Here is a 26,280-nt window from a genome sequence, read left to right as displayed (position 1 = left end):
TAATCCTTCTTATATAAATGCTTTTTTTTTGCCCTGGATAGGAGTACGTGAGAGATGAAGCAGCTGTATCTAAATAAAACAGGAACAGTCAGTGATGCATGTAGGCATGCAGAGCAATCATGCTACAACTTTCAGTGCATCTCCACCAGGCCAAGGAGCCTCGGTATATAGCTTGTTTGCATACAACCACAGTAGACTAAAACACATATGATGCATAAACAGTTTTGGTGATGAGTCATACTTCATAGGCACAGCTTATCAAGGCCTGAGTCGCTTGTTTTTCCCCCCACTCTGTTCAATTGTCTGCCAGCATCATCATGTCATGTCAGTTTTACTTTACAGCAATCCAAGTTAGCACACAGAGACTCTCATAAACCTTTACCGTCCACAATATTGTCAGTCATGTAAACTGGTGTACATTTAATCATCTACTACATTTTGTTAGCATTGATTTTGGCAGTGGAAAAGCAGGTTTGTTTTGACACGCTGCTGTTTATCCTACGAATACTCTTCCAGACCGTGCACATTATACAGTTTTTACTCAGAGGAATTGTGCATTAATGTTCACGTAAATTAAGTCTGCTCTCACCAAAAGACCCATTTAATCTTCGAAGAGGAAACCTGCAGGAAAATTAGCGATACCTTTTAAGTGCCCCCTGCCACACACACACACACACACACACACACAAAACTGATTTATTAAAAAAAAAATGTTTATTGACATCAGAAGCAATTTAAATCTCAACAATAAACAAGGCGTTTTTTTCTCTTATTCTTGCTATTACAGTGGTACATAAAGATCAGTAAAACAACTGTGATACGTCAATTTTGATAACATGTCATTTAAAATAAAAACACACAGGAAGAAGAAAAAAAAAAGAAGAAACACTCAGATCTAACTCAGAACATTTTTATGTGCTGTGCACCACTAGCTAGGGTAAATACTGTAAGCCCACCCCTTTACACTGTACCAGGCAGGATAGTGGTCTAGGAACTATCACTGAAAAAATAAGACTGGCAGAAAGATACAGACACGATACTTGTGTAGTGTCACCTATACAAAAAGGAGAAAAAAACTGTACAGCATAAAAACAACTGATATACACAGCCTTTTTTGTTGTTTTTTTTCCTACCCCTTGCATACTAACGTATTTTCTTTCGGTAAGTGAAGTGTGTACAAGGGGGTTAAATGCTTTATAAACAAGAAAATGACCACTACATATGCCGCTCGCTGACTACTCGTCATCATCGTCGTAGTCGTCCTCCTCTTCCTCCTCGTCCTCCTCATCATCATCGTCGTCATCGTCCTTCTTCTCTGCCTTGGCCGGGGCTTTTCCTGCTGCTGCTGCACCGCCGCCGCCACCAGTTTTGCTCTTAGCACGATATGCTGCGACCTCCTGCAATAAAAGAGTAAAAATAAACACTTAACTAATGCAGGAGCCCAAACTTTGGTTTGTAATTTAAGCTCACAAGGACGAACCACACAACGTGAATCATCTTGTCGCCTCAATACATCACCATCTCTTTACCTTTTCATACTTCTCCTTCAGTTTTGCTGCCTTCTTCTCAAAGGGCTGCTTGTCCTCTGAAGCAGTGCCGTTCCACATCTCACCCAGCCTCCTGGCAACATCTCCAATAGACAGACCAGGGGTCTCGCCTTTCACCTTAGGGCGATACTCTGAGCAAAAGATGAAGAAGGCAGATCTGGAAGACAAGATGGGGAAATAAAGAGAGATTCATATTGTGTTTTTCCATTTCAAGAGGCTGTAAGATCAAGTGTTGACCTGCAGTACTTACGGGGGTCTCTTGGGGGCATTGGGGTCCTTGTACTTCTTCTTCTTGCCTCCCCTGGTTGGGACAAAGTTCATCATCTCCCTCTCATAGCGAGCCTTGTCCTGCCTGGCCAGGTCCTCAAATTTTCCCTTCTCCTTGGAAGACATTGTCTGAAAACAGAAAGGTGACTTGTTTATTGTACTGTCTGAGTATTCCCTTTGCCTCAGACTCCTTAGAGTCTGGGAGGGTGCTGCAATGTCTTACTTAGTGCACAATGTGAGCATCTCTGTAAAACTATCCAACAACATCCTGCACCTGAATTATCTTTATGTACACCAATGTAAAGTGACATATGGTCAGTTCTCAAGAATGAAATCCATCCTTACCTTCCATCGCTCAGAGCACTTCTTGGAGAACTCGGCAAAGTTAACCGAAGCTTCGGGGTGCTTCTTCTTGTGCTCCTCCCGGCAGGTCTGGACAAAATATGCATAGGAGGACATCTTGCCCCTCGGCTTTCCTGGCTCTTTCACCATCTTGGCGGCAGTATCTAAAAAACAAATGTTGAGATTAAGCATACAGCTGCACAGGTATTCAGAAGTGTATGAATTTTATTGTTAGGTGTGACTTTGAAAAGAGGAACAAGTGGACAATTGCCTAGATTCTATATACTAAAAGCTTTGTATAAACATAAAATTAAAATTTTTAAAAACAAATTCAATAAGTGGATTTCTAAAAAAAAAAAAAAAAAATTCTAATTAATTATCTATTAAAAATCATAATTATTAATATTAATCATACAGCGGGTAAGATTAAACCGCCTCACACGTTCCTCTCACAATACAATGGGCACGTATTTCATTTCTCTCCATCCACCACTGGCATTGATGGCACCACCTAAGTGTCCCGCCCTCCCTGCTGTCAAACGGCACTAAGTTAGGTCCCGTAAGACCAGTCCTCTGAAAGAAAGCCGTCCGGTGCAGACGAAGCTAATGCGACGAAAATGACTTTATTTATTGATGTAATCTGTGCTGTGGCCTTTACATAAAACTCAGTGGTCCGTGGTCAACTCCCATTCTGGTGCTTTAAAACTGGCATCGCACTTCGCTACGTATTCAATAATAAAAACCACATAAACGTGTATAAATGTGTTTTTCCGTGCAGCGATGCACTTTGACATGAAACTACAAAAGTTCCCCAAGTGCGACTGCATAACATAAACCTTAGCCCTCCGTGGGACTATAACGGAGGACCTGGCTCTCAGACAAAATGACTCGTGTTTTTGCACAAAAAAAAAAAAAAAAAAATACCCTCAAACCCCATCTGCAACAAGAATAGGCCTTCTGGAAACTCCCCGTTTCATTCATGTGCATGTTTTCATCACACAAATAACTTTGACACAAAAAGACACAAATTACACATAAAGGCGTATTTATTGGAAAAAACACTCATAACTGCGATTCAGTGTGATTTGACAATCTTCTCTCATCTGTCTTCATCCAGGCTTACTCTGGAAATAATCGCGAAACATTTGCGAAAACGTTTAAAACTGTTCATTTTTCCTTTACATTTTCCTATTAAATGCTACTGTAACTCCCAGTAAAGCGGTGTCGACCGAAGTAGTAATGGCGCATAGGCTTTCGTTGAGGAAAAGGAGGTCAACAACGACGGCAATATTTCTTCTTCCATTTTGTGAGAATGCCTTCTTCATGAAAGAAAGTCCCCCTCAAATGTCTCCTCCCGCCCTTCAGTTCGCTTTGCAACACGACAAATATGTCTGGAAAGCCGGCGATCTTGACAAAATATTTCCCCGATTGATTCCTATTGCACTAGCCGGTTTGTATAGTAATACATTGGGTCTGCACTGTGTCTATGAGCGGGCTGTGCTACTGCCTTGGTTTCTATGAGCTCCTAATGGCCGCTCGTCTTCATCCACTAACATGGAGAATATGGCTCCTTCTCTTTGTGTCAACGCACAGCCATTGCACTGCATGCAATAGAGGGCAGAGCGACCGCGGCGACCACTTCATTTCAACCCCCGATTAAAACCCTTTAAAAGCATCGGAAAAATCCCGCAATGGCGTCGTTTGAAGCACGAAGGGTTGAACTTTCTTTTGCCGTCGTTACATTTAATAGTTACGGGTTTGTTTCGCGAGAAAACACGGTTAGAAAAAGTTGAACTGAACTGCGCCTCTGTCACTAGCTTTCCATTTGCCTCGCTGCCTTGCCTCCTATGCGAATACAGTCAGCCATTACAGTAAAGCGCAGATCGTGAGGTAATTTTTTCACCGTCTTCTCGGGTGAATTGTGACGAACAAACATATGCCTACATATATTCTGATTCGGTCTCTCTTTTTCTTAGGTTTTTGCAAATTTTTGTGTTTGTATCAGAAACCCGCACGCTCTCCAGCCTTCACATGACAGGCGTTCAGCTTCGCAATGCACTGCAATGGCTAGCAAACGGTGAGTCTCCTACCATTGTCGCTAACCGTGTTGTCCGCTAGACATTCCTGAATTTTTACGCGATATCTACCGTTGGGTTTGACTCCATTTTGTGGAAATGACACGACAGTAATATTCGGAATTATTCCTTTTTGGCGAAATCGACAGTTTTCGTCGAATTCACTCAAGGTTAATATTAATTTCTGCCTTTTTATGGAGCGTCTGGTCCACACTCCCAGGCAGGGTAAATGTCCGTTACCGTTACCTGCTCAGCGCCGGCTATTTTTTGTTGTTTTCTTGACGTTTCACGGTGATAAAATTATGTACAAGCGGCGAAAGGCTTCTTATTTGATCATGGCGGACACATACGTGAGATATTAATAAATGTTATCGTCATTCTCATCGTTACGAACACTTAAAATTTTCGTGTGTGATACTTACCTAGGGACTATCGCTGGATCTCAATGCTCTGCAATGGCTGTGTGTGAGGGAACACAGGCGATACGCAGTGTCTTCAGTCTTCAGCTCTCTAACATTACTCTCGGAGGGGCTCTCACGCCATTGGCCAGCGCCCAGTCTGGCGCTCCTCTGATTGACCGGCAGCTTTTCATTGTCCTAATAGAAGACGAGGTCCCATTGGCTGCCTTTTGTGAAACGTCACTGAAGTTTTCTGAGGCGCGTGGATACAAAAATATTTCTGTCCCAGCATGCTGGAGCTGGTAGTAGTGTAGTGTGTTTGCCATAGTATTGAATTCACTACGTTGAGCTCAGTGTAGTGTACAGTAGGCAAGTTAAATGAATGAGACAACGTGCAGCGCTTGTAGTCAGTGAACGGGGCGGCTGTAAAACGCTGTGCGGTTGATTTGGACGGGCTGTCCACCTCTTCATCAACCAGCCCCATTGTGCATTCACCTCAATACACGTGAGCTTATTTGCAAATTGTGACTTTGAAAATGCATAAGGTGAACATCGCGTTTTCACGTGCAAACGACAGAAGACGTGGTTGCTCATCCCGTACGGTACAGTTACGCTATGAATGTGAAATTTTAAAGGATTTGGCTGTGAGTTGGAATGAAAACACAATAACAATCCATTTAATTGTCTGCCTATTAATAACTGTATAAGCCTTTATTTTCATTTTAGACTCTTATTAAGAAAACGTCACTCCTCTGACTGCACCACACAGTGTTTTCTTAGTATTTCCGGCAAGTATACACTTAATTTCAGCAGGCACTCATTCAGTGCTATTGCTATGTTTGCTTATGAGCCTGTAGTCCCTATTAGGCTCATATAGGAATGTATCATGCAGGCATCAGATCATAATAAATGCACTAAATATGCATTCTAGGTCTCAAAACGGAGTGTTTTTATTTTTTTCAGCACAATATGATTTTGGCCTCATTTTGATAGCTGATTGAAAGATGATAGTGTCCTCATCCCTAATTAAAACACAGACTCATGGAGATCAAAGAGCTACTGTGCAATTCAAGCCAAAGGTAGTGGGACAAGCAATTTATAGCTGGAAGGAAGGGATTTGGCAATAATATATGTTGACATGATTTTTTAAAATTTATTTATTTATTTTAAACACTGCTTTCAGATCTGTTGTTTGCAGTAATACATTCAAACTTGCTAATTACAGGTCCCATTTATATATAACAGGACTGAATAGTAGCCTCACAGCATTGGGCTTTTCACAGCCAGCCCCAGAAACATTTTTCTTCTGTGCAATGAAATAGTTAAAGTCCTAAATTGCAATATACATGCATTGTAAAAAGACTGATTAAAAACCCATTCATTTTAATGAAAACTACTGCTACCAATTATAATATATTTAAAAGTCAGGGCTTTTACAGCAGTTCATACGGATTTTTATTTTTAATGAAATTGCAATTGCATTGTGTAGGGACTAAAATCTTACTTCACACCATCAATGTCCAACTTTTTTGATAATTTCATACTTCTTATAACACAGAATATAAACTACATTACATGCAATAAGGTTTTTTACATTTTTTTCACCCCTCATATCTGATACAAACTTTCTAAACCACATTTTGTTGTGGTGCTGATGAAAAATACAGCCCATTAGCTCTGTCAGTAGATGCCAAGACATGTGACTGTGTATTTGCTTGTTTGTCTGATCAGAGATCAACAACAGATCTTTTAATAGTACACACACACACACATCTATATATTGCTGAGCACATGCATGCTATCCTGTGATGAACCTGTGACCTTGCTGTAGCGCCACCATCAGATAAAGATGAGAAAATATTTCATATGTGTATCTGTCTCCCATTAACTGTGCTGTTGTGGTATCTCCTGACCCATGACATAAGCAGACACCACACTTGCTGTGTGCATTAACTAAACATTACTTAGGGTTATATTATAACCTACATTTTACATATGAATCATGCATATAAATTTTCTGTTTATAGATTCACATTTCCAGCAGGTAGAATACTGCTGTTTTTGACCTTGTGACCTGAGCCTTAGCACCACCATGGGTAAAACTGTCACATAAACAGCGGAAGAATGGACGTCCATTTAGCAGGATAGTCTGAATGTGTCATTTCAGGACAGTGATTTCAGACAGTAAAAGAGGCCTTTATCAAGATGACTTGCTCATTTTTGCCCAAAGTGGAGGTAATGCAGTTATCTGACTTTAAATGCTCTGTGTGTTTAAATGTGGTGGTGGGGGGTGGGGTGCTAAAAGAAAGAGATGTCCCTGTTCATATGATTTGTAAAATACAGCGATATCTCCACTGAAGATAATCATATGTGTTTAATGAATGATTGATTGTTTCTCTACACATTTAATAAGGAAATGGATCCCTAATAAATATGCTACTGCTTAGCAGATCATTTAGAAACAAAGAAAAATGGCTGACACAGAGTTTATTCTTATCCTTGAATTAAGAATGGGAAGGGTGAACTGATTCCAAATGCCAATCACAACCCAGACTCAGGCCACATGTCTGCCTGTGATGCTGCCTGTCTGTGTCTCATTTTGCATCAGGAGATGCCATGGCAGAAAGCTATAGCCTGCTCATGAGGCTAGGAGGCGGCCGGTTTATGCATTCTAATGAGCGCTCCCTGGGAAAGATATGCAAATTCATTTTGTCATCAAGAGGAAAATAGAGGACAGGAGAGCAGCAGATACAGGAGGGGCTTAAGGGAGGAGGCCACATGCAAGAGGCGGGATTGGGTGGAGGGAGACGTGTGTGTGCACTTCTGTGAATGTGTGTGTGGATTGGGGGGGTTCAAGAGCAGGAGGTGTGAGAATTGGGCTGTATTGTAGAACCAGAGTGGGGGACATATGTAACCCCCATCCCACCCCCATCTAACCAACTCCACCCTTCTCAAATAAAACAATAAATCAGCCTTATTTACAACACCAGAAGAGTAAACTACAGAGCAGAAGGAGGAATTTATTCAGGCTTATATATCAGAATAGAAGTATCTCCAATATATATATATATATATATATATATATATATATATATATATATATACACATATAAATATATATATTTATGTATGTATATATTCCCTGGTGCTCCAATTACCACTGGTACCACTGATACTAATACTCCCCACATCATTTCATTTATTTATTTATTTATTTATTTATGTATGTATTTATTTATTCATTCATGGGGCCTTCTAACTTGTGGCAGGCAATTCCGTATTAATGTGGGGTAAATAAAGGATCATCTGATAACAGTGCTACTACCAATACTAATAATAATCATTTTAAGTATTTATCTAACCTTTATTTAATAATAATAATAATAATAATAATAATAATAATACATTGATTAATATTAATCATAAAGTTGGAAAGAATAAAAATTGGATTAGCAAATGAACTTGTTACAGTTTAGACTACTTTCAAGCAGTTTATAATTCACTCCTGAAAACATGGCGTTCAATTTTTTATTTCCCTTCTAAAATGATGCCTTTAAAGACATTAAATAATAATTATTGCTGAAGCCTGTCACAATTAAACAATAACGTTAATGATAATTAATGCCGTGATTAAATGCAGCGTATATTTTATCACGTCCAGGTTTATGTTCTCGCACTGATTACTCTCCGTTTCATGGGCAGAGTCTGCAGACAGTGCCAACGTGAACAACAGTGCACAGTCACTGCAGTTCACACACCTACCGAGCGGGGGCCAGCGGAACCTTTGTCCGTCAGAGGGGGGAAGACAAAGGCCGCTGCACGAGCGCCGGCGAGCGGAAAAAGAACGTTGGTAAGACGAAGCGGCGAAAGGATTCACATGGACCTACTCTGCAGACAAGGAGTAACAAATACAGCTTTGTTGGATGGATTTCGACAGCCAGGATCGTAATTTAAAATCTTATTTAAATTTAATGTCGGTACGTATACGTTTTTATTCACGAAAACAGAAAATAAGACTGTGTAGCGACTGAAATTAATACCCGGCGTTAGGCTAAAATGTTAGCATGCTAGCCGCCAGGTGCAGAAATCAGTTAGTACATGCAGGCTTTTTCATAGTGTTTATCTCAACAACGGGTTTACTGGTTTAAAAACAAATCATAAGTGTCTTATTGTGTTAGCTAGCTAATGGGAATAGGCGTTATGTGTCTCATAAATTAAATAAATAATTTACTAGTAGTTTAAGTTATCCGATGTATTTGACATTGGAGATGCCTCTTCACACTGTATTATCACCTTTAGACCTTGCTCTAACCATCCAGTGTCTCTCAGTGAATTCTTTTGGCTGATTTTAACACATGGTATTGTCTTTTTGCACTTTTTGGTGCTGTTTTGGTGGCTGTCCTGGTTGTCCCACGTGTGTCAACTAACACCTGCCTTTAGGCTACTTTTATGGACACAGAACATGTAGCATAAAGGCAGATGTTAAGGACAGGGAAACATCTTGGGCCCTAGTTTATTTCTTCTAATACCTTAGCAAAAAAGAAAAAGTTCTTGTAATAGAACACAAATAATCCTAAACTCCTAAACTTATATATATATTTATACAAAACGTATAGACAAATGTGAAGTGGGGGGTTAACAGTATTAATAAAATATTGAACCACAATATACAGCACTTCATATTATTACTAGTATTACAACCCCAATTCCATAAGAAGTTGGGACACTGTAAATTAAAGCAAAATGCAACATTTTGTAAACTCTCAACATAAATTAAGTCCAAAGACCAGATATTTAATGTTCAAACAGATTAACTGTATTGTTTTTTGTAAATATACATATTTCTGAATCTGATGCATGCAACATGTTCCAAAACAGTTGGGACATGGACATGTTTATCACTGTGTTACATCACTTTTTCTTTTTACAACACTCAATAAGCATTTGGGAACTGAAGGCACTAATTGTTGAAGCTTTGAAGGTAAAATTCTTTCCCATTCTTACTTGATGTATGACCTCATTTGCTCAGCTGTCTGGAGTCTCTGTAGCTGTGTTTTGTGCTTCATAATGCGCCACACATTTTCACTGGGAGAAGGTCTGGGCTGCAGGCAGGATTGTCTAGGACCTGCACACTTGCGCTGTATAAGCCACACTGTTAAAACATGTGCTGAATGTGACTTGGCATTGTCTTGCTGGAATTAAGCAGGGACGTCCCTGAATAGGCGTTGTCTGGATGGCACTATGCTGCAAAACCTGTCTGTACTTTATAGCGTTCATAGTACCTTTAGTGATGTGTAGTTTACCAATGCCATGGGCGCTCATTCATGGCACCCCAACACAACCTTCACCATCACAGTTACTGGCTTTTGAACTTTGTGCTGGTAGCAGTCTGGATGGTCCTTTTCCTCTTTAGCCTTGTAAGCACGTTGTCCATTGTTTGCAGAAACAATTTGAATTGTGTATGCGTCAAAACACAACACACTTTTCCACTTTGTGTCTCTCCATCTCAGATGAGCTCAGGCTCAGAGAAGTCTGTGGCATTTCTGGATGTTGTTGATATATGGCTTTCACTTTGCATGGTAGAGACTTAAATTTAAAGATGCAGCAACCAACTGTGTTTACTGACAATGGTTCTCTGAAGTGTTCCCAAGCTCATGAAGAAATGTTTTTTTATACAATCAAATTGGTTTTTACAGCAGTGCTGCTTTTGTGGTCAAAGGTCACAGGCATTTAGTGTTGGTTTTTGGTCCTGCTCCTTGCATGCAGAGATTTCTCAAGATTCTTTTGAGTCTTTTGATGATATTATGGCTTACAGATGAATAATGCCTAAATTCTTTGCAAATGTGTATTGTGAAATGTTATTATTAAACTGTTGGAGTGTTTGTCCACACAGTTTTTCACAAAGTGGTCAGCCTCATGCCATCCTTGCTTGTGAATGAGCTTTTTAAGGATGCCCCTTTCATATCCAGTAATGATACTATCACCTGTTATCAATCAATCTGTTTACCTAAGGAATATTCCATGTGTTTTGTGAGCACAGTTTGAACGTTAAATATCTTGTCTTCGTACTGAATTCCATTGAAAACAGGTGGAAAAAGATTTGCAAATCATCGCATTCTGTTTTTATTTACCTCGCCTGTTTACCTCAGCGTCCCAACTTTGTGAAATCAAATAACAAGCTATTTTCCAAATAAACTTATGCCAATTTGCTGAAATGAATACCTGACAGATTAAGGTACTTTATTACATGGATGCTAAATCCTATAAATCCAGTACTGCCATACATTTTTTTGCTCATCGATGTGTAGCGTTGCCTTCAATATAGCTAGAGATAAGACAGTGAAAGTTATCACTGTGTAAACAACATACTAAAATCTTGGTTGACAAATTCCTATTATCTGATGGTATGTATAATCATATAGTCCTATTCTAAAATGGTGTGCATTTCCATGTAGTTCAATAACTTGTAGGCATCGAGTAACATGTCCTATGTGGTGCTGTATTGTTCTCCTCAGGTGAACCACGTTGCAGCGACATGGTAATATTTTTTGAATGGTACCAGACAGCTATGGAACAGAAGAACAGCAGCGGTTTGCCAATGACTGGTGAAGACACTGGTTTGGGTGCTTTGGCCTCGCCACTGGTGGGGTATTTGGGAAAAGTCAGTAGAGCTCTTGTTCTCCTCCAACTGTTGTCACTTGCGCAAAGCTGAATTGAAATTGAAAAATACTGTGACTGGGCAGTACCAATCCAAATTTAACAAAAGAAAACAAAACACAAATGGAAATCTTTTAAAGTAAAAGGCGAAAGTTTTGGTTTGGTTTGAATCATGGGTTGATGTGTGGAATTAAAGATTTTGTATGTATATTATACATGTTATATGAGAAACTGTGTACTACATAGAATAAGATTTTCTTAAAACAGTGTAATTATTTGAAATGAATAAATGGTTTACTATACTTTTATATGTACTTCACACCTAATTATATTGATAAAATTTTACTTTACATGTACAGTTCAGCCACACTAAACTGTCATTCACACTGTTTTTATTAGCACTGTATACTCTTACTTTTATGCTCCACTTCTGCAAGATAAATCAAGCAAACCCCTCCCAATTTTCATTTATTACTCTAATGCATGTTTACAGATGAGTGTTAAAATGTGATTGGAAGAATATGGTAATGAATGTTGAATGCTGTGGATTGTGGTGAGAAATGAAAGAGATGCTGAAACTTTGCAGTAAAGTTGGTAGGAAAAAAGTCTAATTTATCTGATGAAAATATATGCAGGCAAAAATGTAATGTACATGACGTTTTGTCCATCTTTGCATGTTCTTTAGAATTGTTTGATAACTGGGGGTTAAACATGAAATAGTGAAACAACCCGTCCTTTTTTTGGTAGAGGTCTGTGCTCTTTATTAATGCCAAGTTTCTGTGATCTTAATGTGTTTGTTTGTTTTTTTTTTTTAAAGGTTCAGGAAAGAGCTGCCTCCCTGGAGTATTGTCCCTGGTGTACTTCAAAGGGTTTGACCTATGCTTTGCGCTCTTACCGCATCAACCTCCAGGAGTCCATCACCCTCTGCACAAACCCACAGGTAAGTCCCAGTGCTGCTGTCACACACGCACACATATTCGGCTGAACAACCATGTTTTATGCCTTTTCTGCTAGCTGCCATGTTAACCTTTCTGTATCCATTCCCACACAGTGCCTTTTCCCTCTGGTCAGCCGGTCCTTGGAGGATATTTTGGCTAGCTTGGATCCTGTGGAGCCCACTGTTGGGAAGAAAAGAAAACATGCCTTGGCACTGGAAGAGGAAGACTTGATTACACCGGTATTCAAACGCCCCGCACACAAACACCTGCAGTCATGTGAACTTGATGGTGTTGGTTCACAAAGTAATACGGACACATTAATCGGCCAATCAGAGCACGGTGCTGTAAACGTCAGCAATGGCCAACTTGCAGCACTCAAGGCAGATGATGAAAAGGTAAATGGATACGCAGAGGCAACAGGGCAGGAGTCACTACAAGATGAGGATGATGTTCTGGACAAGGAGTTAGAGAATGCCTCTTGTACAAATGGTTTTGCGCCTCCTACATGCTTGACACCACTTGGGCCCCTGCAGTGCTCACCAGAAGCCTTGCTGACTGCAGATGGGGATGAACCTGTGCTCTCTCCTCTCCAGGGTGCTCCTGGTACATTAAAGGCAGAGGATGACTTCAGGAATCTCAAAAGTCATCCCGAGGTGCTGAACAGATGCTGCAGTTTGGACCCCAATCATTCCTTTCCCACAAATGAGGACATTTATTCCACTGCAGTTAATACTCCATCACCTCAGCGCAATCAGCAGACAGCAAGGCCGGAACACAAATCACTGACTGCAGACATCACTGCGTCTAAGGACACGGGAGTCATTAAGTCAGAAACTGAGGATTTGTCCTCTACCACGATAACAGAGTCAGAGAAGCTTGTGTCTGTTCCGAGTCAGCTTTTCTGGAGGAACAGCGACAACCTGTGTTGGCTGGACTCACTGCTTGTTGCTCTGGTGAACTGTAAGAGCTTGAGAAAGTGTAAACCTAAAGATGAGCCTCAGCGGCCATCTGTCTGGCAGCTGCTGAGAGGATATGAGGACGTTTGTGCTGCCATCCAGGTCCATCAGCAGACTGGCAAAGGTAAGTCAACAGATAATCAACAGTTTGCCTGTGAGTGTATTGTAATCACACTACTTTTATATTGTGGTATTTCATCTACAACTAACCTTTAATGGTCTGGTTGTAAAAATACACTAATCCTAAACCACTGATGTCACTTAAACAGCTGAGTCAACTATAATTTCCCTTTTCAGTAACTCTAGTCAGGGCTCAAAATACTTTCATGGGTACATATGTCATGCACTGGTGCATGTTACTTTTGAAATAACTTGTACCAAAATGTTTTACCTGCATCATTGTTTTTAATGCACCGACATCATGTAGAAAAGAAGAAGCACTAGAATCCATACATACCATGATACATTTTGATATTAAACATTAACATTAACAGGAATTACAATTCAAGTGCAGACCTTGTAAATGCAGAAACAAATTGGTCAAACACATAACTAAAATTCCAGTATAAAACAACTGAATTAAATAGATCGGCCCCGTCGTTGAATCCCTATCTTGTACTGTAATACACTGATGATCCCTAAGTCGGCCCCTGGCAGTTAAACGGAGGGCTGGGAAGTGGGCAAAGTGTCCTCCTACTGTCAGCATCGGGTGAAACTGATAAGAAGACGCTGCTGGGTCCGGAGTGAATGTGTGTCAAAAATCCAATTTAAAACTAACTTCACTGTGGCGCGGTGGCTGCAACTGGCATGACAACAGTTATTTACAGTGCTGCTGTTGCGCTGTGCTGCTCCGTCTTGTCTTCTGTGCGCTGTCAGTGTCCTCTCTTTGTGCCGCAACCTTATTGGTTCTAAAAAAAATTCCATTGTGTGAGAAAATAGATGTGTGCCATGAGAACTGCAAGAATCTCACTATCAATGCATGAGAGTTGGCGGTATTGTTGTCACAACACATTTTCTGGACCAAGTTACGTGCACTGGTGCATGTTGAGCTGAGAAATGAGTGCACGGCTCAGATTTTACATGCACTACCATGCATATGCACTTGGTATTTTTAGCCCTGCCAGTGGCAAGTAGTCTTGCAGATTGTTTTGGTTTGAGTTTTCCAGGTTATAATATATCCGTCTCTGAGTTTCCTTCTGTGTCCTCAGTTGGTGGGGTTGTTTTTGCTGAAACATAACATTGAACATGAAATATTACAGCAGTTTGACATGTCTCTGTTTATTTAGTCTCGCTCACCAGACTTTTCTCAAGAAAAGAAAGGTCTGGCTGGGCCGATTCTCACTTTGAGATTGGAGAAAAAACGCCCAGCTGCTTGTACTTCTTTCAACCAATCACAGTCGTTCTGGGCGGTGCCACAGCAACGGTGTGCTTGCAAAAATATTGCCGGGGGGAAACAGGTTTTGGTGTAACACGCCCACAAAAATATCGCCTACAGGACACGAACCATGGCAGAAAAATGGCTACATCCCCGCAAGATCAAACACCTCAAAAGTTAGTAAAGGACGTGTTGAAAACGGTTGAAAACTGCTACACAACCGGAGGTGGTAGGGCGGGACTTCAGCGGGTGGCTCGTTCCGCCCAATGAGAGGCTGATCTCTGCAGTGAACTTCCGCCCACTCAGACTACTGTTTATTTGGATGGTGGCAGAGGTGGAGACATCAAAATCTGGGCGCATTAAACTGAAACAGTCTGCATTGCTACATACCACGAGGGTTCAGTGAGAAAATGTTTTTGTGTGTGATTTGGGTGGCGGACCCTGACGTGTTTGCATGAAATGAAAGTTATTTCAGACTCATACAGATCAGACTGTAAATATTTTGCTGCCATCAATGAAAATATGCAAATCCCATTCACGATAAAGGTTAATTTACTTGTTAATAGGTTTTAATAATATATTGAAATGCCTTTTATGTGTGTTGTTTGTGTCCAGATGGTGTTGTGAGGGTGCCAAGTCATGTGCTCCAAAAAGCCAATGCAGATCTACAGAACCTCAGGATGTCAACCTTCAAACTACTTCAGCCCAAGCTGCATTGCCAACTGGGTAAGCTCAGTCACTGAGGACATACCAGTGTTTCCCAAAGAACTGCATTTTAGTATTGTTGGTCACTTGGGGTAAGGCGGACCTTCAGTTGGCTAAAACAGCTCAAATTCAGCCAGTGTAAACCCCAGCTCCAGGGGTGTGCCCCCCAGGATTCCCTGATCAGCAAACTTTCTGTTGCTGTCCTTAAACAGATTAATGAATTAGAGTTGCTACAGCCGCTAACTGAGAGTCAGTCACCGGCACTGCCACCCTCTCTCCTTCTGCAAAGTAGTCTCCTAGTGGCGGGAAGTGGTGCAGTGGGACCGCTGGCTACACTAGTTAATTCTGTTCTCATTTGTGGTCTGATGAATAGAAATCGAAAGAGCGGGGCAAGGAGGGGCTGAGCGTATCAATGTGCAGCTTGTAGCTCTATAATGAAATAAGATTTTACCCATTTTAGATAGAAAAAAAAAAGAGTCAATATGTGGCGGTGAATGTTAAAATTGTGGCAAGCGGCCATAAATAAATCAATATATGGGAAACCCTGCATCAGCCAAGCTGAAATGAGTTGAGTGTGAAAAAGTGACGATTTTGGACATTCTTAGTGTCTGTCTCCATGATGCCTAGATGCTGGTCTCGACTTTTAAACTGTTAGTGCAGGTTTTCACAGTCATCATGTGACCCTGTGTGGTTTCAGTGTTCTTACCAATTCAGGCCAGTGACAGTGGTGTGACCAAAATCTGTGTGTTTGTTGTAGCTGATGATACTACCACCCAGAAATCAATTAAGAAATGTATTCTGAAAGGCTATGTGTCATACCTGAGATTTATTCACAGTGTGCACTCGTCATAATAAAAATAAATTTTTATTACTTGTAGTGAGAAAGGCAAGAGAAGAAATTTAAGTTGTTGAGCGTTGCTGCATTGTTCTTCTCTTGCACAAAGTGCACAAAGTAGCAGATTAGTAATTTCCCAGTCACCTGTTCTCCCCATATGAGTATACACTGGTGAAACTGCAAAGAGGTTAATATTGAAATTAGATCGGAGGTTGGCTTAGGGTAATTTTTGGACTCCGTTTCACGAATCTGTAGTTTCACTTTCTGAGGTGGAAGAGGTAAGACCAGACTGTCCCACACAGCTGTGGAAAAGTTTATAGACATTTATAGACACAACAAAAAGTTAATAAATATAAATAAATAAAGTTTTTCTTTGGACTGTGTTTCTGGAGCCACCAGCACTGATAGGAAACCAGTGCTAGATCAACTATATGCAAATTATGCCAAGCGACTGAGAGCAAGGGAGAGATGTCTGAGCGAATGTTTTTCAAACTCAGCAACACAGTGCTCCCAGGGCCCCTCAAGCCTTCTGTTCATGAATATTAGATGTCACATTGCCTAATGCCACTTTTTTGCCAAACAGATTGCAGTGACAAAAAGAAGTATATAAAGGAGTCCGTCTTGTTTTGGCAAGTTGATTCTGCTAAATGTAATCACATAGCTTTGGCACAGCGTCAAACGCTCCATGTTAGATTTTTGAACAGCTAAATTGCTTAATTACCATCAGTGTTTTAGTTTTTCCCACCTTGATGTATTGTGCTTCAGATATTTGGCGCGGGGCCCTGTTTAGAATCCAAGGCAAAAGTTAATCTTGCGATTTCAAAGCGACCATTATCACCTGATAACACAAAGTGACAAGTTCAGACACGCAAACCTTGGATTTTGCTCGGCTTTATATTGAAGTGGGAAAACTTGCTTACTGGTTGTCACTCTTTGCATTCTGAAAATACAAAGGGTTGGGGTGAGATAGTGGGGGGGGGGAGCGATGCATACATAGTTTAGATACAGGCAGAAGAGAGACACTATTCATTTTCAGGCATGCGGCCACATGTGGTCACCAACGTTTAGCCCATATCTCACCCACAGAAGTAGTTCTTTGAAATCACCTGGAAGTGGAGCGTGAACCGCAGCTTCTGTTAGCACTGCCGCCCATAACAATGCTCTAACTGCTGCATGTTTGTACTTTCCAGGTCAGATGGAAACTCCTGTATTTGCCATGCCGCTTCTGCTAAAGATGGACTCTTGGGTGGAGCCTCTCTTCCAGTCAACCTTTTCATGGGAGTTCAAATGCAGCGGATGCAAAACCACCACGAAAGAAAGGTAGATGATGAAATACATGATAAATATAATAGATATTACTTGATTGACTGGAGTGTTTTGTCTTTTTTAAACTTCAGAGATTGAAAGCACGGAGAAAGTAATTTTGTTGAAAGTAATCATGCTGGGATTTGATTCATCGCTCACCATAGCAGTTGGATTAGGGCCCACTCTGCCTCTGGTTTGTTTTGGAGAGGGAATATATGTAGATTAATGAATCACTGAAGACAAGTTGGTATACATTCCTTGTAATAAGTGGCTTTTTTCTTTAATCTTTTTACACATTGGCTCATTTATCCACAAGGGATTGTCATTAGTGGGCTGAACTTAAGTGCTTGCTGAAATCTCTCAGTTTATTAACTTTTGGTTACTAGCGACAGTTTTAAAGGGAAAAAATGTGTCCAGGAAAGCTATGTGAAACCAGTACAGAACAGGGGTCTATTCCAGACCACAGGTATGGTAGAAACCTCAGGAAGAGCAACTGAGGAGGGATCCCTCTTCCAGGACGGACAGACGTGCAATAGATGTCGTACAGAACAGATCAACATAATAAATTAACAAAATTAATAAATTAAGCCCTACAATAAAGTTTTATTCAGGGTTGTCTTCTATCATCTATTAGGCCTAATGAAATGTAAGTCGGACAAAAGATTAATTAAAGTGAATTCTGATTGTGTACCAGGCTGTAATTTACATTATATTTTAGATTATTTCTTCATCTTTAATCTGATGAGAATAAAACATGGCCAGCAACTGAGGATGAAAAATGGTTAAAAACAATGTATAGCTCAACAAATAGAGGCATGACTGTACATTCACAATCTGATCCACTAATAATGTGGTTGGTGATTTACACTTATAATTTATATTAAAATCCAATAGATTAAAAAAACATCCCATATGTTTTGGATTTTGTTTCAACAGTGTTCAGTAGCTTTATTTTAGCTACCTCAATAAATGTAGTAAATTTAAACATTGTCAGTGAAATGCTTTTAAAAACATTCAGACTATGTATAGTCTATTTAAAACTATTCTGCAGTTGCATAATGATCCCTTTAACTCTGAAACATTAACGTATAATTCCCAATTTTATAGGAATTATTTTCCACTGGTGCAACAAATCACATCATGAGTGATATAGATAATTATTCACTGATCCTACTTTTCTAAAGCTTCATATTGACTTCAACAACTTAACCCTAGATTACTCATTGTGTGCACTAAACAGTTTACTGGTGCTGCTCCACTGACAGCTGTCTGCAGTTTTATGAAAAAGGACATGCAGAGGTTTGACTCTGAGCTGAGGGCAACTTGATGGTGCGTAATATTTAAATGAGAGTGTGTGAAAACCACTGTTCAAAGAAAGGACTGACAGTGCATAGGAGCAGTAACTTTAGATCGTCCCAAGTAACAAACTAATATCCAACCAGGATTTTGATTCTGACACACAGTAAACCTCTGCTAAATAATGCCCTTTGATACACACTGAAGCAATAAAGAAATAAAACGGCAGGTCTGGCTCTGTCAGTGGGAGGAGACGGAGAGAAACTCAGGGCTTGGTGTAGAAAACCTGTCAGGGAGTAGGTTAGGTCCACAGAGTCACTTACCACAGTGAATGACCCTCTTTCTGAACAGAAAACCCAGAGTTAACCTTATGTCAGGGTAAATTTGCACTGATTTTTTTTTTTTTTTTTTACCAAACCTGCTTTCTGGAATACACCCCAGTGCATGGTCATGACTTAATGCAACAAGTCAACTGTGGTTCTGTGTCTGTGCAAACTTAACCCCTTCAGTTGTGGTAAAATATTTTGGGAGAATCAAGTGTAGGGGCTGCAACTAACAGTTTTTCAAATTAATTATTCTGTCAGTTATCTTTTTTCATTACGTCCAAAAAATTGCCAGACAACAGTGGGAAAATGCCCATCACAGTTTTACAGAGCCCAAAGTGAATTAATTTTCTCTTGAATCAATCAAAATGACTGCATTATTTTTTGTCTGTTGACTAAATGATTAAGGCACTAAACAGTTCAGCAGTAATCTGGTAGATGGCTCTGATGGATTGTTTACAGTGGTACATTGTTAGTCTTCATTAATCTTCTGTTTATGAGAAACTCTTGACGACACCAGAGCTCTGATTCTTTGCCCGACCCAAAGGTTTGGCCGGGGTCAAACTGGGCTGAGCTGTAATTTCTCATAAATGCCCCCTGTGTTGAATTGAATCGGGTCCTTGCCAGTTTAGCTTTTTTTGTTTGTTTGTTTCTCAATGAAACTGGCAGGTCTCGTGCTAAAGACAGGTGAAGTGATGGAGTAAAGGACTAATATAGGCCTAGTTGAGAACCAGGGGAGAGAAAGAGCATATATACGTAAGAGAGAGACGGAAAGAAGACAGAGAGAGGGGCTGTAAGGCAACTTGGTTGGTTGGTAGTATTTCCATCTGCCTCCCCAGCAGTGGCCAGTTGATTTAAGCTAATAATTGCCCTGCTTATTAACAGAAGTTTTACGGTAAATCAAAAGGTGGTACAAGCTCCGCTAGTGGTCATTGTGTATATACAAGATACAACAACTAATATTCAGTGTTGACATTTGAACACCACATTGTAATGGAAATGTAATTGTCCTATTATACCCACTCCTCTTTTGTGCAAGTGTATAAATCCTAATTGTATTTAATGCTGTGCTTTCAGGGTTATGAACACTCTCCCCACCTTCACAAAAGTTTTGCCTGACTGGAGTCCACTTGATGCAGTCCACTTGGCCCCGTGCAATGTGTGCTGCAAGCAGAATCAGAGGAGGACTATGATGCTGGAGAAGTAAGAAATAAACTGTTACTGCATCTTCCTTTTGGTCTTAAAAATGTTGTATTATAACAAAGGTTTTACAATCACTAGCTCTTTTGGAATTAATAATTTGATTGGTGTATATGTGTAAGCAAACTGCACAATTGGAAATTAAGACCATTGTATTTCAGTGGTGTGATTTTAATTTCAAATTTGCATTTGCAAAGTAATTATATCCACTGTTAGAAAGTGATTATCCTGCAGTTGTAAAAGCACAGAGGGTTAATTGATTACTGTGTCAACAAAGGATGTCCTTTTGACAAACAATGTTTGTTCAAATGATTAATTATTATGAAGGAGCTAAATGGCTATCTCGTATTCTCCAGATTATCTCCAACAAATTCAGTTGTATGAGGGTAAAAAATACAAAGATTTATTGGAGGGTTCAGCAGAAATGTGCAGGTTGTCAGAATAACAAAAAACCCTCTCTGTTGTACGTGGACCTCCACATCTACAGCTAGTTATCTTTAATTGTCTCCCTACAGCACCCTAAGGTTACTGTCAGTGATTCTCAGGGCAAATAAAATTAACCAGGTAATTCTAACTCAGCACTCTGCAATCAAATATTTAAAGTACCCATCTTATAATAGAAAATATACTCTGATGATAACATGTCTGTGTGTTAGCAGAAGTAAGAACGACATGTTGTTTTAATAAAGTCCCTCCTAGGCATTAACTTTTCCATCAGTCTAACCAGACTTGTGGTTTGTGTTTTGTTTAGTGTGCCTCCGGTGTTTGAGCTGCACTTTGTAGAGGGGCTTCCACACAACGATGTCAGAACCTACACCTTCACCTTCAAGGGGAAACGCTACTCAGTCACCACTGTCATACAGTACAACCAACAACTCAAGCACTTTGTCACCTGGATTTGTAATCCTGATGGTAAGTGATCCGTTATTATATACAGTATATACACTCACCTCTAGGGCTGGGTGTCAATGCTCAATACCTTCAAAACTCCTTCTGTCAGACGATACCTGGTTTCAGTCCTTTTTGTAACCTGATGTAGAAAAACAACTCTTCATGTGGTATTGCTTGCAGCCTATCACTGCAAGCACTCTTCAGTTTAATGTGACGTGTGATTGGCCCACAACCACAGCAGCTACAGCCGATACAGTCTGGTGTTGAGAAGTCAAGCGTGGTGTGTTTGATAGAGTTGGCGATTCAGCATGGTGAGATGCCACCAGATGAGTTGTGGCATTTTGGTCAGCTGAGTGCTTCAGTTCACACGATGAATATCGAATGAAATAGGAAAAAAGGTGTCAAATGAAGTTCTCTATCGGTATCAGTATCACTAAGGGTACTGTCATTATCTCTACGACCATAAGCCTGTAGGGGATCATGCGTTTGATTCTGTGTGTGCTTCTGCTAGTGTGTGTATCTGTCTGTCGGCAGCTAATCTTGCAAACTACCGGACCAATCAGCCTCATATTTTGTGTGTACATTTATGACTGTATGGTTAAGCGTCTCACGTTGTTGCCAGGAGTCACAGTTGTTGATAAACCTGTTTTTTTGAGTGTTTTATAATGTCATTGATTCCCGACTCCTCACTCTTCCTAACCGGCTAGAAGGGGCTGCAAGTTTTCTAGAAATAATCTCAGCTAAAAACAACAGTCCTTACCATCTGTTGCAGGCCACATTTTGGCCTTCAGCATGGCTCGAAAACTGTCATTCATCGAAAAGTTTGGTCTCATTTTGAACCAGAGCATCTGCAGATTATTTTCATACTCGATATGTTACAACCCAGAAAAGTTAGGCACATTACAAGATGAAATAGTCTCCTTTATGTTACCTTCACTTCCATCTTGACTGTAAGGAAGCCAGGAGGGACAGTTCCTTCAGGCGCAGCTGTTAGGAGGTTTTGTTCTATCTTCCCGTGACAGATTTTGTTGATTTGGTCATTTTTCCTTGATATTTGTGCTTCTACCATTAATAAGTAAGTAGGTTATGTAATTAAATGTTGTTGTGTGACACAGATCAAAGATCTCCGACTGTGTTTTAGTTATTAAAAATACATTTTATCCTCATAATCATATTCTATTGACACTTCACTTCCTGTAAGATGGAAAACTCAATCTGCTCTGTAATACGCCTGTTTTGTTTTTTTTTTGTTGTTGTTTTGTTTTGTTTTTTTGTCAAAAATAGATGAAGCATGTATTTTTATTAGGTTTTGCAATGTGCTGCACCGTGTCTGCTGAAATTACATTAATTGTGTAGAGTGGCCACAATCAGCTCTGTGGAGATCTGCACTCTACTGAGTGTACTTTATGTAGTTGCTACTAGTATTGTATTTTTTTAAATGACACCCAGCCCTACTCACTGGCCACGTCATTATGACATGACAAAATGTAGGTAGATCAATAAGATTGTATTTTTATTTTTAGAATATGTTTAATTACTAAACCATCCTGAGGGGATGTCTTTGTTACAGTATTTTTTTCCATGAATCACTGAACTGAATCAGAACTTGTTTGTTTTTGTTTTTTAGCCTCTCTTTATCAATCTGTAAGATGCTTTATCCTTGGTGTGAAACCATAAACACTTGAACTCAGAGCTGAGTCACTGGATGTTGATATTTTTCTTCCTCTCTGTTGTAGTTTGCAAACAGCACATTCTGCTGGTCAGTTCATGCAATGTTAAACTGCAGGAGACTCCAGACATTTAGGATTGTTTTAGTCATTCACAGATCGTTTCTTCTTGTCGGTTAAGGTTTTTACCAATTTTTAATTATTCTTTCCACATTTTATTTGTTCAATTAATAGTCTGCATTTTGTTTTGCAATATGTATGTTCTTTTCTATGTATTGCTGCTGTCTTGGCTGGTGTTAAAGAGATTATTTGTCTTAGTGAGGCATTTTCATGCTGTTTTTTGTTCTCTAAACATGTGATGTCATACCTGTTCCTTGCAGGATCATGGCTGGAATATGACGACTTGAAACATCCAGACTGTCAGACCCATCAGAAGCTCCCGGTCCCTGCTCAGGAGATACACGTCATCTTCTGGGAGGTGGAGGAAGATAAAGAGCCTTGTGCCTGCTCTCCCTCCAGCACATTTGCTGAAGCTCCCACATCCAAAAATGAAACAAACCCCAGTCTGGGTGATGAAGGCTTAACAGCAGATGAACTGTTGGATCACACCTCAGATCATTCTCTACTCATGTCTCACAACGACACCGACATCGTCTGTGCACTTTCACCATCTGAAGACAACATGGACACAACTGTCAGAGCAGCTGTTGACACATCGATAGGCTCCACAACGCTGCTCGACACCTTCGAGGGCCTTTCCCATGATGACATCATCACACTCACACTGGTGGAAATAAATCCCGATTCAGAGATGCAGCCTTTAAATGAAAAAGAACAAACTGAGGATTTGAGTGTTCCCAACAAGAATGAAATAATTGACTCTACACCGGATAGCTCCTCTGCTGTAATAGGGAGTGAAATGTCTCGCTGCCCTGTTGATGAGCTCCCCTCCACCTCCTCTTTATCGGATTCTGGGGATGGCTCGTCCAGTGATCCTACATTTGTGCCTGGTGGCACGAGGGGACAAAGGAAGGGAAGACGAGCTGGCAGAGGCAAAACAGTCAGCAGACAAACGGGTAAAAGGAAAGCAGCGCCAAAAGCAGCAGCACATATTTCACCACCTGCATCTTCAGAGCCCTCCAAAGCAGTCGGTAGTGAAACTGAAACTGCTGCTGCTACTGCTGCTGCTGAGGATAAGCCACCGCCTGTTGAAACTACACAGCAAGTATCCCCCGTCTCCTCCACAGATACCTCACCCGTCGCCACTGCTCAGAAAACTCTCACAGTGCCCTATCAGAAATCAAGCTGGTCCTTCCTGCTCAGCAAACACCCACTAAACCCACTTCACAAGTCGAATGCTAAACTTGCCACCACCGACACACCTACCTCTGCCACCACAGTAAAGCCCACGCCTCCCACTCACTCTACGCCCAACCCCGTGAGAAGACAGCAGACATCTGCAGGACTCTTCCCTAAACCAAAACTCAGGACAGAGGAGGACGGAGGTCTCCCGCTTAAAGCTGCAGAAATGTACGGAGGATTCGGTACAAAGAGCTCAAACACCCCGAGTCCGCTCCCATCTCCTTCACTTCTCAATGGCAGATCAAAGCTGGTTCAGCCCTCACCTTCTAACCACCATAAACCCCTCACAAACACTACAGTGGTGCCTGGTACAACGCTTCCTGTGCCTGGAGCGAAGTGGCTACCTGAAATATCCTCTTCAAAGAAACACCGCAGCCACTCCTCAAAGATTCCTCCAGGTCTCAGCGAAACAGAAGTCCTCAGGTACAAGCTGATGAAGAAACTGAGGGCAAAGAAGAAGAAGCTCGCTGAGCTCAATCAACTGTTGGGTCATCAGGGGGGAGCCCATCTCCGACCGGACAGCACCGCCCTGGGCTCCCCAAACTCCGTCACCTCCAGCACTTACGATAGCTCTGTCTGCGATGACATCCTCTCGGACCTGCTCTCTCCGGCAACGACGGCCAGCAACCTTTCACCAGACAGCACAGGCTTCCTTGAGATGATCGCCAACGGGCAAGATGGAGCAGAGCAGTTGGACTGTGGAGTCAGTGCAGTTGGTGTGGTGTCACAGACGAACGTGCACAACACTGAAAACTTCCTGGAGGAGTATCTCTCGCAGGCTGTGGCGCAGAGACCGACGGAGATGGAGACAGAGGCACTCACTGCACTTGAACTTTTCATGTGAGCTGTCGGGGGGGGGGGGGAATGGGTGTTTTTTGCGATCTCCAATCACAAATATCATGAACCATAACTTCTATGAGTTAGAATCATGACAGAAATTATATGAAATTGACTGTACACCTCATCTGTCACTCAGACATGTCCTGAGCAGCCTTTCCCACATGAACATGTAGTTTATGGTTATTGAATCTCTGTGTAGCTGTTACTAATTTCGATGAATTAATGAAGGTTATATGATTGTTTAGTATTATTTATGTGGAACATTTGGAAACCCTAAAATTCTTTTGTGTAAGTTTGGCACTTAGTTGTGTATATTTTGTATGTAAATGGGCTGTATGTTTACAGCCAGCACTGTTTGTTTGCTCTGTTTTGTTATTTTGAAAAACTACTTGAACATTCTCATGGAATCTAATTTTTTAAAATGTCATTTAATAAATACTTTAGGTGACTCTAGCGTCTGTGTTGTACAAATTGTAGAAAATGTGTGCAGTTTTGTTTCAGCTTTCTCAGTGAGAGAATAAAATATTTATATTTTCTGTTTTTCGAAAGTCACATGTTTGAAGTCGTTCAAAGACCAAGTTATTTGTGAGTCAAAGTTTTGCACATATTATAGATCACTAAAAGTCTAAGTACTGATTAGCCTGTTAATGTACTGTAAGTGAAAGATGAATAATCTTGTGAATGTTTTAAAGTATGAGGAATATTAACAAAATTCAGCATAATTTAGGGTACATTTAATCAGACATCAAACATGCATTGGTTCCCAACTGGTCAAGCCAAATATCTCCTTCATCATTAGTTCAAGGTCCATACAGTTTAATACATTTAGCGTCCTGCTGGTGTTTGGCCAAGTCATCGAGCTAGTTTGCTGCTTTCATAAGTAGCTGTTTATTAGTCACTCACTCTACAGCAGGAAACAGCACTTCAAAATAAAAGCTCTGTGCCAGAAATTCACTGTACTTAAAAATAAAGTGTTTTTTTTTTTTTTTTTTTACAAACTTGACATGTTTCAGAGTCCATTCAGAATGTACTGCGACCCACCAGTTGGGAATCACTGCTCTAATGTGTTGACATCTGTGACAACAGGAGAAAGATATTGAAAAGTGTGGATAAAAATTCAGATGATTGACTGTCAGACCCTTTATTAAATTTAAAAAAAAAAACGTTATTTCTGTGGTTAAAATGAAAGTTGAAAACAAAATGCAACATAGAAGACAAAAATTAAAACCAGCAAATCTTTTAAAGTGGCTTTGAATACCTAGCAAAATTACAACCTAGAACAAATAAATAATAGAAATCTA

At 40.4% G+C, this 26,280-nt stretch overlaps 2 protein-coding genes across 2 annotated transcripts; one reads left to right on the top strand and one right to left on the bottom strand.

The window, feature by feature from the left end:
• Window positions 1-695: 695 nt before the first annotated feature.
• LOC125898058 (high mobility group protein B1-like) lies at window positions 696-4,804 on the bottom strand. The gene is made up of 5 exons (XM_049591664.1): window positions 4,654-4,804; window positions 2,160-2,320; window positions 1,798-1,943; window positions 1,530-1,704; window positions 696-1,397 (listed from the first exon to the last, which is right to left on the bottom strand). The coding sequence occupies exons 2-5, from the start codon at window positions 2,304-2,306 to the stop codon at window positions 1,236-1,238; spliced, it is 630 nt and encodes a 209-aa protein (XP_049447621.1). The 5' UTR covers window positions 2,307-2,320; window positions 4,654-4,804; the 3' UTR covers window positions 696-1,235.
• A 3,645-nt stretch (window positions 4,805-8,449) lies between these two features.
• uspl1 (ubiquitin specific peptidase like 1) lies at window positions 8,450-25,907 on the top strand. Its single transcript, XM_049591663.1, has 9 exons — window positions 8,450-8,606; window positions 11,145-11,290; window positions 12,104-12,226; window positions 12,338-13,304; window positions 15,171-15,281; window positions 17,286-17,415; window positions 20,097-20,222; window positions 20,971-21,131; window positions 23,158-25,907. The coding sequence occupies exons 2-9, from the start codon at window positions 11,165-11,167 to the stop codon at window positions 24,981-24,983; spliced, it is 3,570 nt and encodes a 1,189-aa protein (XP_049447620.1). The 5' UTR covers window positions 8,450-8,606; window positions 11,145-11,164; the 3' UTR covers window positions 24,984-25,907.
• The last annotated feature ends 373 nt before the right edge of the window (window positions 25,908-26,280 follow it).

Source organism: Epinephelus fuscoguttatus, linkage group LG12 (genome assembly GCF_011397635.1).
Source record: "Epinephelus fuscoguttatus linkage group LG12, E.fuscoguttatus.final_Chr_v1".
Taxonomy (NCBI): domain Eukaryota; kingdom Metazoa; phylum Chordata; class Actinopteri; order Perciformes; family Serranidae; genus Epinephelus; species Epinephelus fuscoguttatus.
The sequence above is the reverse complement of the archived record's forward strand: the minus strand, read 5'-3'. Positions and strand labels throughout refer to the sequence as shown.